General features: G+C 43.0%; 1 protein-coding gene across 1 annotated transcript in view; it reads right to left on the bottom strand.

Annotated features, from left to right (window-relative positions):
- The window catches only part of CCDC125 (coiled-coil domain containing 125), a 30146-nt gene extending 16981 nt beyond the window's left edge, over window positions 1-13165 (bottom strand). The window contains exons 1-4 of the mRNA XM_054578456.1: window positions 13120-13165; window positions 4079-4434; window positions 1370-1428; window positions 59-145 (exon numbers count right to left, since the gene is read on the bottom strand). Coding sequence (XP_054434431.1) covers window positions 59-145; window positions 1370-1428; window positions 4079-4394 — 462 coding nt within the window. The 5' untranslated portion in view covers window positions 4395-4434; window positions 13120-13165. The remainder of the gene's footprint in view (window positions 1-58; window positions 146-1369; window positions 1429-4078; window positions 4435-13119) is intronic.
- Between the last annotated feature and the right edge of the window lie 601 nt (window positions 13166-13766).

Consider the following 13766-nt stretch of genomic DNA (forward strand, 5'->3'; position numbering starts at 1 on the left):
ACCATACCACTTAGTATTGGAATGCGAAAGTGATGGAAGTTTTAAAACAACTTCTTACCATGCTTTGAAGAATTTTCAGTGCTTCCTCTTTAGCTTCAAGTTGTCTTTGGGATGCCTCAAGCTCAGTTTTTAAAATTTCTACCTCCTGAGGAAAGAAATGAAATTAGTCTTTTTATCTGCAAGATGTGCAACCCCAAATGATCAATTTGATGAAGAGTCTACATTTAAGCTCAAAATACAGTTTGACTCAAAGCACTTTGACCTTATAAATGTGGTTGGAAAGTCCTACAGACTCTGTAAGTGGCCAGACAGGCCAAAATTGAGAGCCTTACTATCAGGTGCTATTTGTAACTCAAAGCCCAAATCTTTTGCTTTTACCCACCTAGGCCACACAGCTAAGGATTTGAAAAAAACAAAAACAAAAACAAAAAACTCTTAGGCCACATAATCATTCACACAGCTCCAGTAGTTACGGGTTAAACTGTGTCCCCCCAAAAGAAATGCTCAAGTTCTACCTCCTGGTACTGTGAATGTGATCTTATTTGGCAACAGGGTCTTTGCAGATGTAATCAAATTAAAATGAGATCAGACTGGATTAAGGTAAACCCCAATTCAATGACTGGTGTTCTTATTAAAAGGAGAAAAACTTGGACACAGACACACAGAGAAGGCCATATGACAACAGAGACTGCAGTGATGCAGCCACAAGCCAAGGGATGCCAAGGACTAGGGCTGTCGGGAACAACTACCAGAGGCTGGGAGAGGCAAAGAACTCTCCTCAAGACCTCTCAGGGAATACGGCCCACCGACACCTCGATTTCAGACTTCTAGCCTCCAGAACAGAGAGAATAAATCTCTGTTGTTTTAAACCCACAATGTGTGGTACTTCATTACAGCAGCTTCCAAAGAGTCACAGACGTACACTAAGATGGGCTTCCTGTTTCCCACTGGAGGGGCACCCCTCACAGAAACACATACTCCCAACAGGCTGGACCACCTGGGCTACTTTCTGGCCTTCTGACCTCAAAGAGGTTAAATTAAGTCAGGTTCTTTCTTGACTTGTTTATAGGGGAGACATATTTACAGGGGAAACAGATGGAAGGAAGTGGTAACTATTTCCCCGGGATTTTAGAGAAGTAAGGATTAGGGGCAAAAGGAGAACTGGGGGGCATGTTTACATAAACACCTTTTTGAGACATGCCGAGGATACAAACTGAGGTGGGCAGCCCATTTGTTTACCCTGTTGCTCATCCGGAATACCGGTAAAGCCAACATTTGCCTTCCATACAATTTTAGTATTACTTAAACAAAATATCTACCAGTGGACTTCTATTCACAAGAGAACTTTTATATTAGCTAGAGTACCTACCTCTAATGTTTCATCAAGACGTTGCTTTAATTCTACACTTGATAATTCTGAATTAGGATCTATTAGGAAAAAAACCACATATTTTCTTTAAATAAAGACATGTTTACAAATTATCAAATATAAATTTCCCCCAAATTGCAAAGAGAAAAGAATTGTAATAATCCAAATAATGACAAAAATAGGTAGTTTAAAATATTTCACAAATGAAGATACACACACTTTGAATAAAAAGACTTTTAAAAAGGACTCTAAAATAAAACTTGTTAATAAATTGGTTAGTTACATACAAACACACACACACACACACACACAAACATGAATGTTGGTGAGTGGAATAAATAAGTTTTGGTGTTTGGCTTAAGTGTAATCAATATAGTGATATGAATAGCTAAGAAATAACCTGAATTTAATTTTTTCCCAAAGAGAATGACTAGAAATCTCCTGTAACTTCAGTTATTTTCTCTTTAATGTGATCAACTGAGACATTAAACTGAGCTCTCTAGGAGCTTCATGTTCACTGTGGTCTCCGTGGCAATAGAAAAACATTAAAGTGGTATATTATAAGCAAAGGAAAAGAAGTAAATGAAGAAAAAACTTAGAATATTTTGAAGGATATTAAAATTTTCTCAAAACAATTTTTTTCTTTGCTATTTTGAACTTTCATCAGCATGACAGTATCGAAGGCAAACCTAAATCATGTGTTTACTCTAATGATACAGGGTTTCAAAGAGGGACAAAAGTGACATTTGTATTGACAACAAGTTCTGTTTTATTAATACTTGTGGTAGGCAGAATAATGGCCCCCGACGACGTCCACATCTTAATCCCCATGACCTGTGAATACGTGGCACCAAGGACCTTACAGATGGGATTAAATTAGTTCTTGGAGATGGAAGATTATCCTGGATTAGCCAGGTGGGTCCAAGGTATTCACAGGGTTCTTAAAATGAAAGTGGAGGCAGAAGAGTCAGTGTCAGATTGACGCAGCATGAGGAAGACCCAACTAGCCAGTGCTGGCGTTAATGACAGAGGGAGGGGGCCACAGGCGGCCACTAGCAGCTGGACAGGCAAAGGAATGGGTTCTCTCCCGCGGCCTCCAGGAGGAATGCCCCGTTGGCACCCGGACTGCAGCCCCGTGAAACCTGCTTATGACTTTTGACCTACCTAACTGTAGGATAATAATTTGTGTTGTTTTAAACCATTACATTTCTGGTAATTTAGAGATTACCTATTAAGAAATTTGCACAGTATTCTTACCTAGGATCAGGTCAACTTTGATAAAAAGACAAAAGTGCGTAACACAACAAAACAAAAGCTCATTCTGTCACTATTACATCTTATTTCCATCCCAGTGGTTTCCCCATGTTTTTACAAAGGCATTTTAGCATCATGTTCAGTTTTCAGCATCTTCCTTGCAAAACAGTGTGTATTCTCTAAGGACTTGGAAGAAAAATGTTTCAATAATCCCACCCTAATTTCAAGAAGGAGTTTTGAGGGATGGGAATAGATCCCCAGCTAGAACATGTTGTTTGAAACCATAAATCTGAAACCAGGTTTCTTACATTATTTTTGTGTTGTTCTAATTTGTGTTTGTTCCGCTTTGGTGGGGGATGTTTTACAACGTCGATTACAAAAGACTCAGCCACACAGAGCTGTGCCACAGCACAGCCTGCACTCAGCCGCGCCTCCCAGTCCCTCTGGAGCTGTGTCATTCTATCACAGTATGCTTCTGAATTGTATTCTTCCCTTAATGTATGGGAAACTTGTTTTTAGTTATAATAAATAGATTAATTTTGTTTTGATAATTTTTGAGAATTTCATAACACCCACAAGATAACCAGAAGTCTGCGTGTTCTGCCACTAACACTCCCTCCCCAGAAAAGCACCAGGCGTGGGGTGCTCAAATGTCACCTCCTTCCAGAGGCTTCCCTGACCCTTGCCTAATATAGTGGTGCCCCAGCTTCCCCAGTCACTCACTATCCCTTCACTTACCACTGACTGATGTTGTACAGCTGCCGATATGTAGGTTTATTTTCTGTCTCCTATACTACGATGTAAACTCCGTGACATTAGGGCCTTTGACTATTTTTTTCAATGATGTTATTCCCAGAGCTTAGAGCTATCCCACGCACCTAATAGGTACCCAATATATATTTGTTGAATAAGAAACAAAGAACAGCCCTCACTGGTGTGGCTCAGTGGATTGAGCGCCAACCTGTGAACCAAAGGGTTGCTGGTTCAATTCCCAGGCAGGGCAGATGTCTGGGTTGCAGGCCAGGTCCCCAGTAGGGGGCGCTTGAGAAGCAATAGCACATTGATGTTTCTTTTTCTCCCTTCCTTCCCCTCTCTAAAATTAAATAAAACCTTTAAAAAAAAAAGAATAAATGAAATATACCACTACATCATCAAAAAAGCACGGTAGGTAATTATGTACCGGTATCACTATGTATGAATACGGAATAACTAGTGTACTTCACAATTTGAACAATTCTTAGTAATTAATTTTACTAAGAATTACTTAGTAAGTAATTAAAAAATTAATTTGATCAATTAATTACTTTTGAACCATCACCAATCTTGAGAAGTGAAGATAGATAAATTTCTAAAATCCACTCTGGTGACCTATTTTGATGTGTTGGAAGGGTGGAAGCACCAAAATTCACAGTGGGGGAGGAGGAGGAGGACAGAGAGGACACCAGGCATTCTCACCCTGGCTGCTCAGTTGTCTGGGATGGGAGATTCTGGACCCTTCAAGGCGTGCAGCTTCCAAGATCTTAGTCCTGGAATATTGAAAAATGGCGCCACTTCTTTCTTCCCCCTTTCCTGGAAATGGGAGAGGGCTAAAGTTCCTTTCATCTGATCTTTTTCTAGATGTAAATAAAGGTGAAATTTGCCCTTCATAAGCACTGCCGGGCATTCTTCCGAGGCCATACCCTAAATCGCCTTGGGCCATATCATCATCCTCTGATTCGCAGGTCTGCGCCTGCGCCCCCTCCGGCCCCGGTGGCCTCTCCACCCTGCTCATCAGCCGGATGCCGCCTGGACCAGAAGGGAAAACCGGTTACCTGTAGTTGAAAAAAAGAGTAGTTAAAACACTGTCAGTGTGAGAAAGGTGGGTTTTTCCAGGGAAGAAAAGTTCCTCTTTGCGCTCTGCAGGCATGGCTGTCCCAGAAAGGCGCCAGCGCCAAGGCGCAATACAATTCAACATTTCAGGACGTTTTAGGTAAGAAAAATTTCAGCTGTTTATTTCAAAGATGCAGTGAATAGTAAAGAAGCAGGAAAGGCTTTTACTTACTGCAGTAATCTACTGATCAGGATAAAACAGATCAGTCTTTGCTAAGGAAACAACATTCTTGATATACAAGCTTCTAAAGGAAAGGGTTCTGTTTTCACAAGCCTAAGAGCTCTAGAAGATTCAGTCAGCAAAGTCTCTGGAAAACGAGACTTCCAATGATCAAGACCACTCTGCCTCTGTCCCTTCCCCGCCCTTTATCCAATTCAGGGGCTCCAGGCTCTTCCCATTTCTCCTACAGCCCTACTCGGCTCATTTGCTATTTCTGTGTAGATGCTGTTAGGAAAGGTTTTGTATCTGGGACAGTGATAGGTGGGAGGGACCAAGGTGCCCCACCTCTCCCTTTTCTAAAATCAGATTGCATCTGTGTTCAAAACCTATTTTGCAATGCAACCAGAGCAAATACCAAAGCCTTTTCTAGGGTTAAATACCCTATGCTCACCCCTGCCCCAGCCCCTCAGGCTGACTGCCCTGGCGCCGCGGTGCTCTGAACCAGGCCAGCCATTCCAGCCCCAGCGTCTGTGCCCGCCCTGCCCCAGGGGAATGAATGCTCTTTTTCCCCCACCCCCCACAGTTGCACAACTGATTCCTCAGCTCCAGTGGGCCTTTCCTTCAGTCTTACCTTCTCAGCGGGGCCTTTCCTGACACCCCATTTAAAATTGCAACCCCCGTCCCCACCCTTGCAATCCCACTTGTCTGCTTTATCTTTCTCCTTCACACTTATCACCTTCTAACAGGGGTGTCCAACCTTTCGACATCTCTACGCCACACTGGAAGAGTTGTCTTGGGCCACACATTAAATACACTGCAACACGTAATCACACACACACACACACAAATCTCATAATGTTTTAAGTACATTTATGATTTTATGTTGGGCCTCATTCACAGCCATCCTGGGCTGCATGTGGCTCTCGGGCCACAGGTTGGACTCCCCCGTTAGGACAAAAACCACTTTCTGAGGCCCTCTTTCCCGAGCTGGCTAGACCCCCAAGCATGACTGACCCTAATTGTTTTATGAGCCTTTATCCTCAGGACTAGAAAATTCCTGGAACTGCCCTGAAGGCACAGAGGCTCTGGAGGTTCTGGGAACCCATGAAACAGGACACACCAGACCACAACGACAGGAGGACCCCGCTGACGCTGCACCCAAAGATAATATCGAAACAAGCTGCCACCTAACTGAAACATCCTGCTCTACAACCACCCCACTGCCCGACAAAAACCCAAAGCCCTAAGCTCTCAGGGCCGGGGCTGGTGCCTTTCTCCCCAGCACCTAGCCCCTTCCCTCCCTTGGGAAAAAAACCTTTATGCTCTGAACTTTCTTCTCTTTGAGAATTCTTCCACAGCCGCCATTACCGACCACCCTAACACACTCCTCTGTATTTTACTCCTCCGTATCTTACTCATTTTTCAAATCACGCCACTAAAAGGGGAAAGGTGGTGCAAAAGAGGGAGCCCCATGAAGCTGAGGATGGGAGGATGGCTCCAGCCTCTCTTGAATACCTCTCAAGAGGTAGGGCACCCCCTAAATTTTCCCCCACCGGAGTCCAAACCCACTCTAGACAGCCCTAAGAGGAATGTGAGCTCCACAGGGGCAGAAGTTTTTATCTGTTTGGATCATCACTGCATTCCCAGTACCTGAAACTGAGACATAATTGGTGCTCAATAAATACTTGTTCAAGGAAAGAACAAAGCAAGGAAGGAACACACACACTGAAATCAACTTGCCTCTAGGACAGAAAAACAAAAAGAGTCATCTCAGCAAGGCTCCACCCTGGATGCCTTGGGGCTAACTGTCTGCCCTTCTTCCTGGAAGAAAACAACATCTCCACGTGAAAATGCCCAGCAGAGAAAGCAGAGAAATCATCACTGAGCCTTCCTGGTCTGAAGAGCATTGTCGGCACCTATCTGGTGACAGTGGCCTACCTGGTGGCTGGAGGGCACCTGAAATGCTCAGCTTAGCACACAGAGTGCAGTTAAGAGGGACTTTCACCACCAGCTGTTTCAAAACAGCTGCTTTGCTGTACTTATTTAGAAATATTTCATGCTTTTCACAAGACTCATTAAAAATACAAAGGAGCCCTGGCTGGTGTGGCTCAGTGGATTGAGTGCCAGCCTGTGAGCTGAAAGGTTTCCAGCTCAGTTCCCAGCCAGGACACATGCCTGGGTTTTCGGCCAGGTCCCCAGTTGAGAGTGTGCAAGAGGCAACCAGTCAATGTATCTCTCACACACTGATGTTTCTCTCCCTCTCTTTCTCCTTCCCTTCCCCTCTCTCTAAAAATAAATAAAATCTTTTTAAAGATAAAAAGAAACAAAACACATCCGATGTATTTCTCTAAATATCCTGTTCATCAGGACTTTCAAAAAATAAAATCTCAGTCCTTCAAACATAATTAAATCTCATTTTTTTGCTGCGATCTCTCTTATTCTTCCACTATTTAAAACCGGACATGGATGCCCAATAAATTTAATCATGTATGAAAGGGTTTTTTGTTGTTTTAGGTCAAAGTACCATATATTTTCAATGTTTAAAAACAAAGGCCCTTAAAAGATTTGAAAGACACTCAACATGATTAGTCATCAGGGAATTGTTGATTTAAACTACAATGAGATTCTATCACCTACTACTGCCAATTCCAAGAGTTGCTGAGGATTTAGACAACCACATACACTGTTGGTGGGAGTATAAAATGGTACAAACACTGAAAATTTGGCAGTTTCTTTTCAATGGTGACACAGCAATTGCATTCTTGGTATTTACCCAAGAGACATGAAAATATATTCACATAGAGATGTGTGCATGAATGTTCATAGCATTATTCAAATTAGCCCCAATCTGGAAACAATCCAAATGCCCATGAACAGGAAAACACACAAATTATAGTACATCCATATAATACAACATATTCATCAATAAATAATGAATTTTGATCAATGCAACAGCATGGGTGAATCTTACAGACATTATGCTAACTGAAGAATCACAGTACTATATCAAATCCTGGAAGGACTAATATTCATAACAGACAATAGATCAATGGTTGCCTGGGGTAAGAAGGTGAACTTCAAAGGCCATGAGCGAAGTTTTCTGGATGATGGACAAGTCTTATACCTTGAGTAGAACGATGGTTTGTCAAAACTAATTCAACTGTATACTTACAATGGTGCATTTTATTATATGTAAGTTTTTAAATTTAATTTATTGGAGTGGCATTGGTTAGAATCACATATGTTTCAAGTGTGCATTTCTATGATGCATGATCTGCTCATTGCACTGTGTGCCCACCACTCAGTCAGATCATCTTCCATCACCATGTATTTGGCCCCCTTTGCCCTCCACCATTATTATATGTAAATTTTACCTCAATAATATGATGGTAAATGTTTTTAAAAACACAGAAAAAAGTAAGGGATTGTTCACTGGATCAGGGGACAAAATGAGAAGTGTGTTAATAAGTTATACCCTCTTATTTAAGAAAATTATTAAACTAAATGCCTTAAATCAATAATAATGGCATAATAACTAGCACTTATTGCTTGCTTTCTGTGTTCTAGGCACTATTCTAAGTGCTTTACTTAGATTATTCTATTTAATCTTTACAAACACTCTGCAAGACAACATTATTATTATATTTTTTTATATTTATTGATTTTAGAGAGGGAGAGAGAGATAGTCATCAATCTGTCATTCCACTTATTTATGCATTCATTGGTTAATTCTTGTATGTGCCCTGAGTGGGGGCAGAACCATCAACCTTGGTGTTCCAAATGGAGATAATGCTCTAACCAACTGAGCTACCTGGCCAGGGCCAACACTATTATTAAAGTATAGACAGTTAAATTGAAGCACACACAGATTAACACAGCTAACAAGAGCCAGAGTCAGATTCTGAATCCAGATCCCGGATGTTAGAGATACTGTTACACTCTTAGCAACTGCTTTCTATCCATTGGAGAATTTCAATGAGGCTAACATCAGAGTAAATCAGGTTTCTGTTACGTATGATATCTAACAGAACTGAAAGTAAAAGTCTAAAATAGCTAGTTTTAGCCACACTCAACACAGTCTATTGAACCCATTTTTAAAATCACCTTGATTCATTTACAAGTTTATTTCCTAAATAAGTAAGTTTTCTCTATTTTTATATATCAGGGTAGACAGGAAACTATGTATTGGATAAGAGGTAGTGCTGTACCTCTAGTGCAGCAGAACCCTGTTTATAAATGCAACCTCACATCTCTGTTAAGGAAGGTGTGGTCATGGTTAGGCAGCCAGCAGTGAAGAAAATGGAATTGGTCAACACAAAGAAAAAAGCAATTAAGAGGAAAGAATATGCAATCACAGGATTAGCTAAGAATATTTTTTAATGCACCATATATGAGATCTGTCCAGAAAAAGTCCAGCCATTTTTAATATAACGAGAACAGTTTGTGCAACATCCATGTAATCTGGCAGCCAAGGAGAGTGGGCTGGAATGCGCATGTGTGATCAATGACAAATTCACTGTACTAGTCAGTACACACGCTCACTCAGTGGTGTACTAGTAGACACCACTGAGTGAGCGTGTGTACTGTGTGGCCATGGCATTTAAAATGACTGAGTAGAGGAATGAATCCGCATAAAATTTTGCATTAAGCTTGAATATTCCTCTGTGGAAATTACTTGGATGATTCCGAAGGCTGCAGCTATGGGCAACTGGTGATTGGCAGCTTCATCACAACAATGCACTCACTCATGCATCATGTCTCATGCACAATTTTTTGGCAAAACATCAAATCACCCAGGTGATTTGGTCCCCTAAAACCCAGATTTGGTGACCCGCAACTTCAGGTTTTTCCCAAAACTGAACTCACCTCTGAAAGGAAAGAGATCTCAGAACATGGATGAGATTCAGAAAAATATGACAGGGCAGCTGATGGCAACTGGGAGAACCCTGTGAGGTCCTAAAGTGCCTATTTTGAAGGGGACTGAGGTGTACTGTCCTATGTACAATGTTTCCTGTATCTTCTTCAATCAGTGTCTTATTTTTCATAGACCATGGATGAATACTTTCTGGACAGACCTCATAATAAGTGCCATGGGAACACCTTCCTGCTATTCAGAACTGAACATCATACTAAGCTTTCACGTGGTCTAACACTCTACCGATTTTTAAAGTGTAACTTTAGGAACTGTTGGCTGTGTACTCTCCCACTTTTTATGTACTAATAGTAATATTAATATGGAATGCAGTCAAATTAAACTGGATTTTTGGAACACATTACTAACACTCCATTTGACTAGTTTTAAACGCATTCAGTGTTGACAATAAGAAAGGCAGCACGATGGGCAACAGAGAAGGCCTGACTTCAGGAGGCCTAGGTTCAAATTTCACCCCTTCACTTGCTACTCTGTGACCCTCAGCAAGTCTCTTAGCTTCTTGGAGCCTGTTTTCTCTCTCTTTCTTCCTTTCTTTCTTCCTTCCTTTCTTTCTTTTTCTTCTTTCTTTTTTAATATTTTATTTATTTTTCTAGAAAGAGGGGAAAGAAGGGAGAAAGAGAGGGAGAGAAACAGATTGGTTGCCTCTCATGTGCCCCCAACCGGGGACCTGACCTGCAACCCAGGCATGTGCCCTGACCAGGAGTCAAACTGGTGAATTTTCAGTGTGCAGGCTTGCACTCAATCCACTGAGCCACACCTGCCAGGGCTTGGAGCCCGTTTTCAAATCTGCAAAATGGGTTTAAGCATAACTACTTTATGGGGTTATATATACTCAACATTTGGGCACCACTGATATATTTGGAATCAATGTTTAATGAATTAGAATTTGAGTATTAGTTTATTCAGTTGTCAAATGAGGGTAGTGGATAAGAAGATTTTTTTTTTTTTTTTGGTTTTTTTAGAGCTCTAAAATCCTGGTTCTATATCAGCATTTTCCAAATTGTGCCATTTAAGACCCTAGTTCTATGAACTATGAGGTGTTGTTAGGAATAAAAGGGTCCTTCTGGTTTTATTAGGAGATGTATTTTCCTGTGCTACTGTAGGCATTCATGACTAGCCCCAAATTATACAGGTAGTGGAAGAGCCGGAACTAGAAACTATTTCTCTGGCTCCATGTTTTGTGGTCTGGCCACTTGGGAAAGGCCACAGGACGATCAGATTGCAAATTGAGCAAATCCTACTTCTGCACTAAAGCAGCTCTTTGAAAAGTGACCAGTGACTTTCTAATCCCTAAATCCAAGACCTAGTCTCCTTCCTCTGCCACCTCCCCTTCTGCAGAAGCTGTGCTCACTGACTCACCACACCCAGGTGCCTGGTCCACCTTGGCTCTTCAACCTCGTGGGAATCCCCCATTCTGATATCTGCCTGTTCATGCTCCTTTTCCTCTTCCTGTCCTTTCGGTATATGTTTGGCTTCCATTCCAGCAGGATATCCTGGCAGCAATTCGAACACAGCTTGTTCAAAAACAAATTCACACCCTTCCCCCACTACAGCCATGTCTCCTCTTGAGTCATCTATTTCTGCAAATGCATCAACCACGCTCTAAAACACCCAAGTCCAAAATTTAGGAATAGTTTTCTTTTTTCCCTCATTTTTTTTTCTCTCTGGTACCTTCAGTTGTCAAGTCCTCTAGATCCACAAACTCTCCCAATGCCATGTCCTTCTTTGCACATTAACTTCACAGGCTTGGCTCAATTTCTTGTACCCCTTCTGGGCTAAACCAATAGTCCCTAACTGATCTACTCCAAGCTGTCCTATGTTGGGGACCACTTTGTGTGGTATCGGGAACTGTGGCTCCGTGAAGGAATGCATTGTATCCACTAAAGCTTGCTCTGCTTCCCACTGCCCTGACAAGGAAAAACCAGGTGTTTTACTTCACAGTGAGGAGATTATTCCTGAGCCCCGAAAACTGTGCCTTAATGAGTACCTGGCGCCAACCTGACAGACCTTAAGACAAACCTCTGTATTTTTTCAATTTATTATCTATAGCCTTTTTGACTTAGATTGATAGGCTTTGCATGCATGCTGTATACCCCTGCACGCATTTTGTTCTCAATAAAAGCCACTTCAGGAGAAGTGCTCAGGGCATTCTCCTCTAGAGGGAATCGCCACCCCCTTTTCCTGGCAGACCAAGTGTCCCGAGCGGCTTATTTCCTCATCCATGGCTGCTAGGGGGACTCTACGGGATGGGGTAACTCCCCTCAGTCCTACACACTGTTGCCAAGCACAGTCCAAAGATGCCCATCACATTCCATAACCCTCATGACATATATATATAAAATAAAAGTGTCACCCTGTTTTCTACAAGAAGAATTCTGTTTTCACCCCGTTTCAACTGTCAGTACTCTTTGGGCATGCTCTGTGCTTTCCTGTAAAGGGGACTGCAACCTCTTCCACGTGGCCTCAGCGTGGTCACCTTCAATCTCCGCCTGGGGGGGTCTCCCCCCCAGGAGTGCTTTCTCCTCTCAGGCCCCTCTCAGTTCATGGCAGCCACTCGCTCCAGGAGCCTTACAGACTACCTTGGGCCAGATGTGATTTCTCCTACCACTGAGCCTTCTTAGTTCTGTATTGTCACTTTCAGTAGTCGTTACTTCTTATCTAATATTTTTATTGTACACATCTCTAGTTCAGGGAGTATACCTGTCTCATTTGCTTGTGAGTAACAGGTGTTCCAAAGGTGTTTAATTCTGATGGACTGAATTAAAAGAGAAAGCAGATTCCTTCCTGGATAACATGGACCAGAAGCATCCACACCCAGTGGCCTAACAACTCTTGCCTTAGCAAACAAGTTGGTCAAACAATTCCTGTCAGGCCTGGCAAAGAGGAATGAACCGGATCCCTGCCTGGTGAATAATGGCCAGTTGCACAGCACCATAGGATTTTGTTTTGTAACTTTTCCTGTTAAAACAATTTTAGATTGACAGTTACAAAGATAATACAGAGAACTCCAGTATATACTTTACCTAGATTCCTCTAATGTTAATATTAGGGTACATTTATCGAAATTAAGAAGTTAACATTAGCTAAACCATAGACTTTATTACAATTTCCCCAGTTTTTCTCCTGATGTCATTTTTCTGCTCCACGATCCAATCCAGGATACTACATTGCATTTAGTACGCTGTAATTGTGAAGGCTCAAAATTAATAGAAAAAAAAGAAAAGAAAAATCAAGCCAAGAAAAGAAGAGAGAAGCAGGAACAACCTTGTAAACCTATTCCTTACACTTTCAGTGTCGGACGAGGCCATTAAACTAACATTAGGGGGAAGGAGCCAGTTCGCCAGCTCGTCCACAACCTGCCGAGCTCCCGCGGATGTGCGCAGCCTCGCCCCGCTCCCCACCCCCGCACCGTGTTTCCATCTGCCGGCTCTGCCTCGTCCCCAAACCCCTCCGCCAGGGGAGGGTTGGGGAAACCCTACTTTCGCTAGGCGACCGCGACCCCCGCCGCCCTCGCGCCCCCATCAGCGCGCTCACCCGGCACCGAGCCGCCACGTCGCGCGCGCCGCCGCGTCCTTCGGCCACGTGACCGCGCGGCGCAGCCCCGAGCGGGAGCGCGCCGGGGGCTGGACCCCCTGCATAACCGGCTGTGCTGTACGGAGAGTGCCCCGGGACCCGAGCTCCGACCGGCTCCAAAGCCCGCCCTCTCCCCGCTGCGGGCACCCGATTGCGCAGAAGACCGTGTGTGCTCCAATAAAGGAAGCATTAGACTGTTCAAAACGTTGTTTCTGCAAGTCCCGTAAGGGAACGGTGGAGGAGAGCTGAGGTTCGGCGGTGGAGACAGACCTTGAAACGTGGGCTCAGTCCTAGGAAATGCCGAGGGCATTGCAGCCCTCAGCCTGGCCCTGGGAAGGAACAGAGGGAGTGGCCTTGAGGACCTAGGAAGCGGCTGCTCTGGACCACCTGCTCCTGTGGGTTTCTCGAAATGGGCCCTGCCTTCTTCTAACCTCACCAAAACGTCATTAGATTGATTACGTTTGGTAAAATGACTTTGGTATTATTTCCTACTACCCAATGTCGATGTAAAAAATGTCCAAACCAATAGAGAATTTTTATGAATTTATTTGAGCCAACCTGACTAAACTTGCCCAGAAGCAAAATCTCAAGGAACTGAGAAAATGCTC

Source organism: Pteronotus mesoamericanus, unplaced genomic scaffold, assembly GCF_021234165.1.
Source record: "Pteronotus mesoamericanus isolate MK-2021 breed Mesoamerican mustached bat unplaced genomic scaffold, CSHL_Meso_final contig_50, whole genome shotgun sequence".
In the NCBI taxonomy this organism is placed as follows: Eukaryota; Metazoa; Chordata; class Mammalia; order Chiroptera; family Mormoopidae; genus Pteronotus; species Pteronotus mesoamericanus.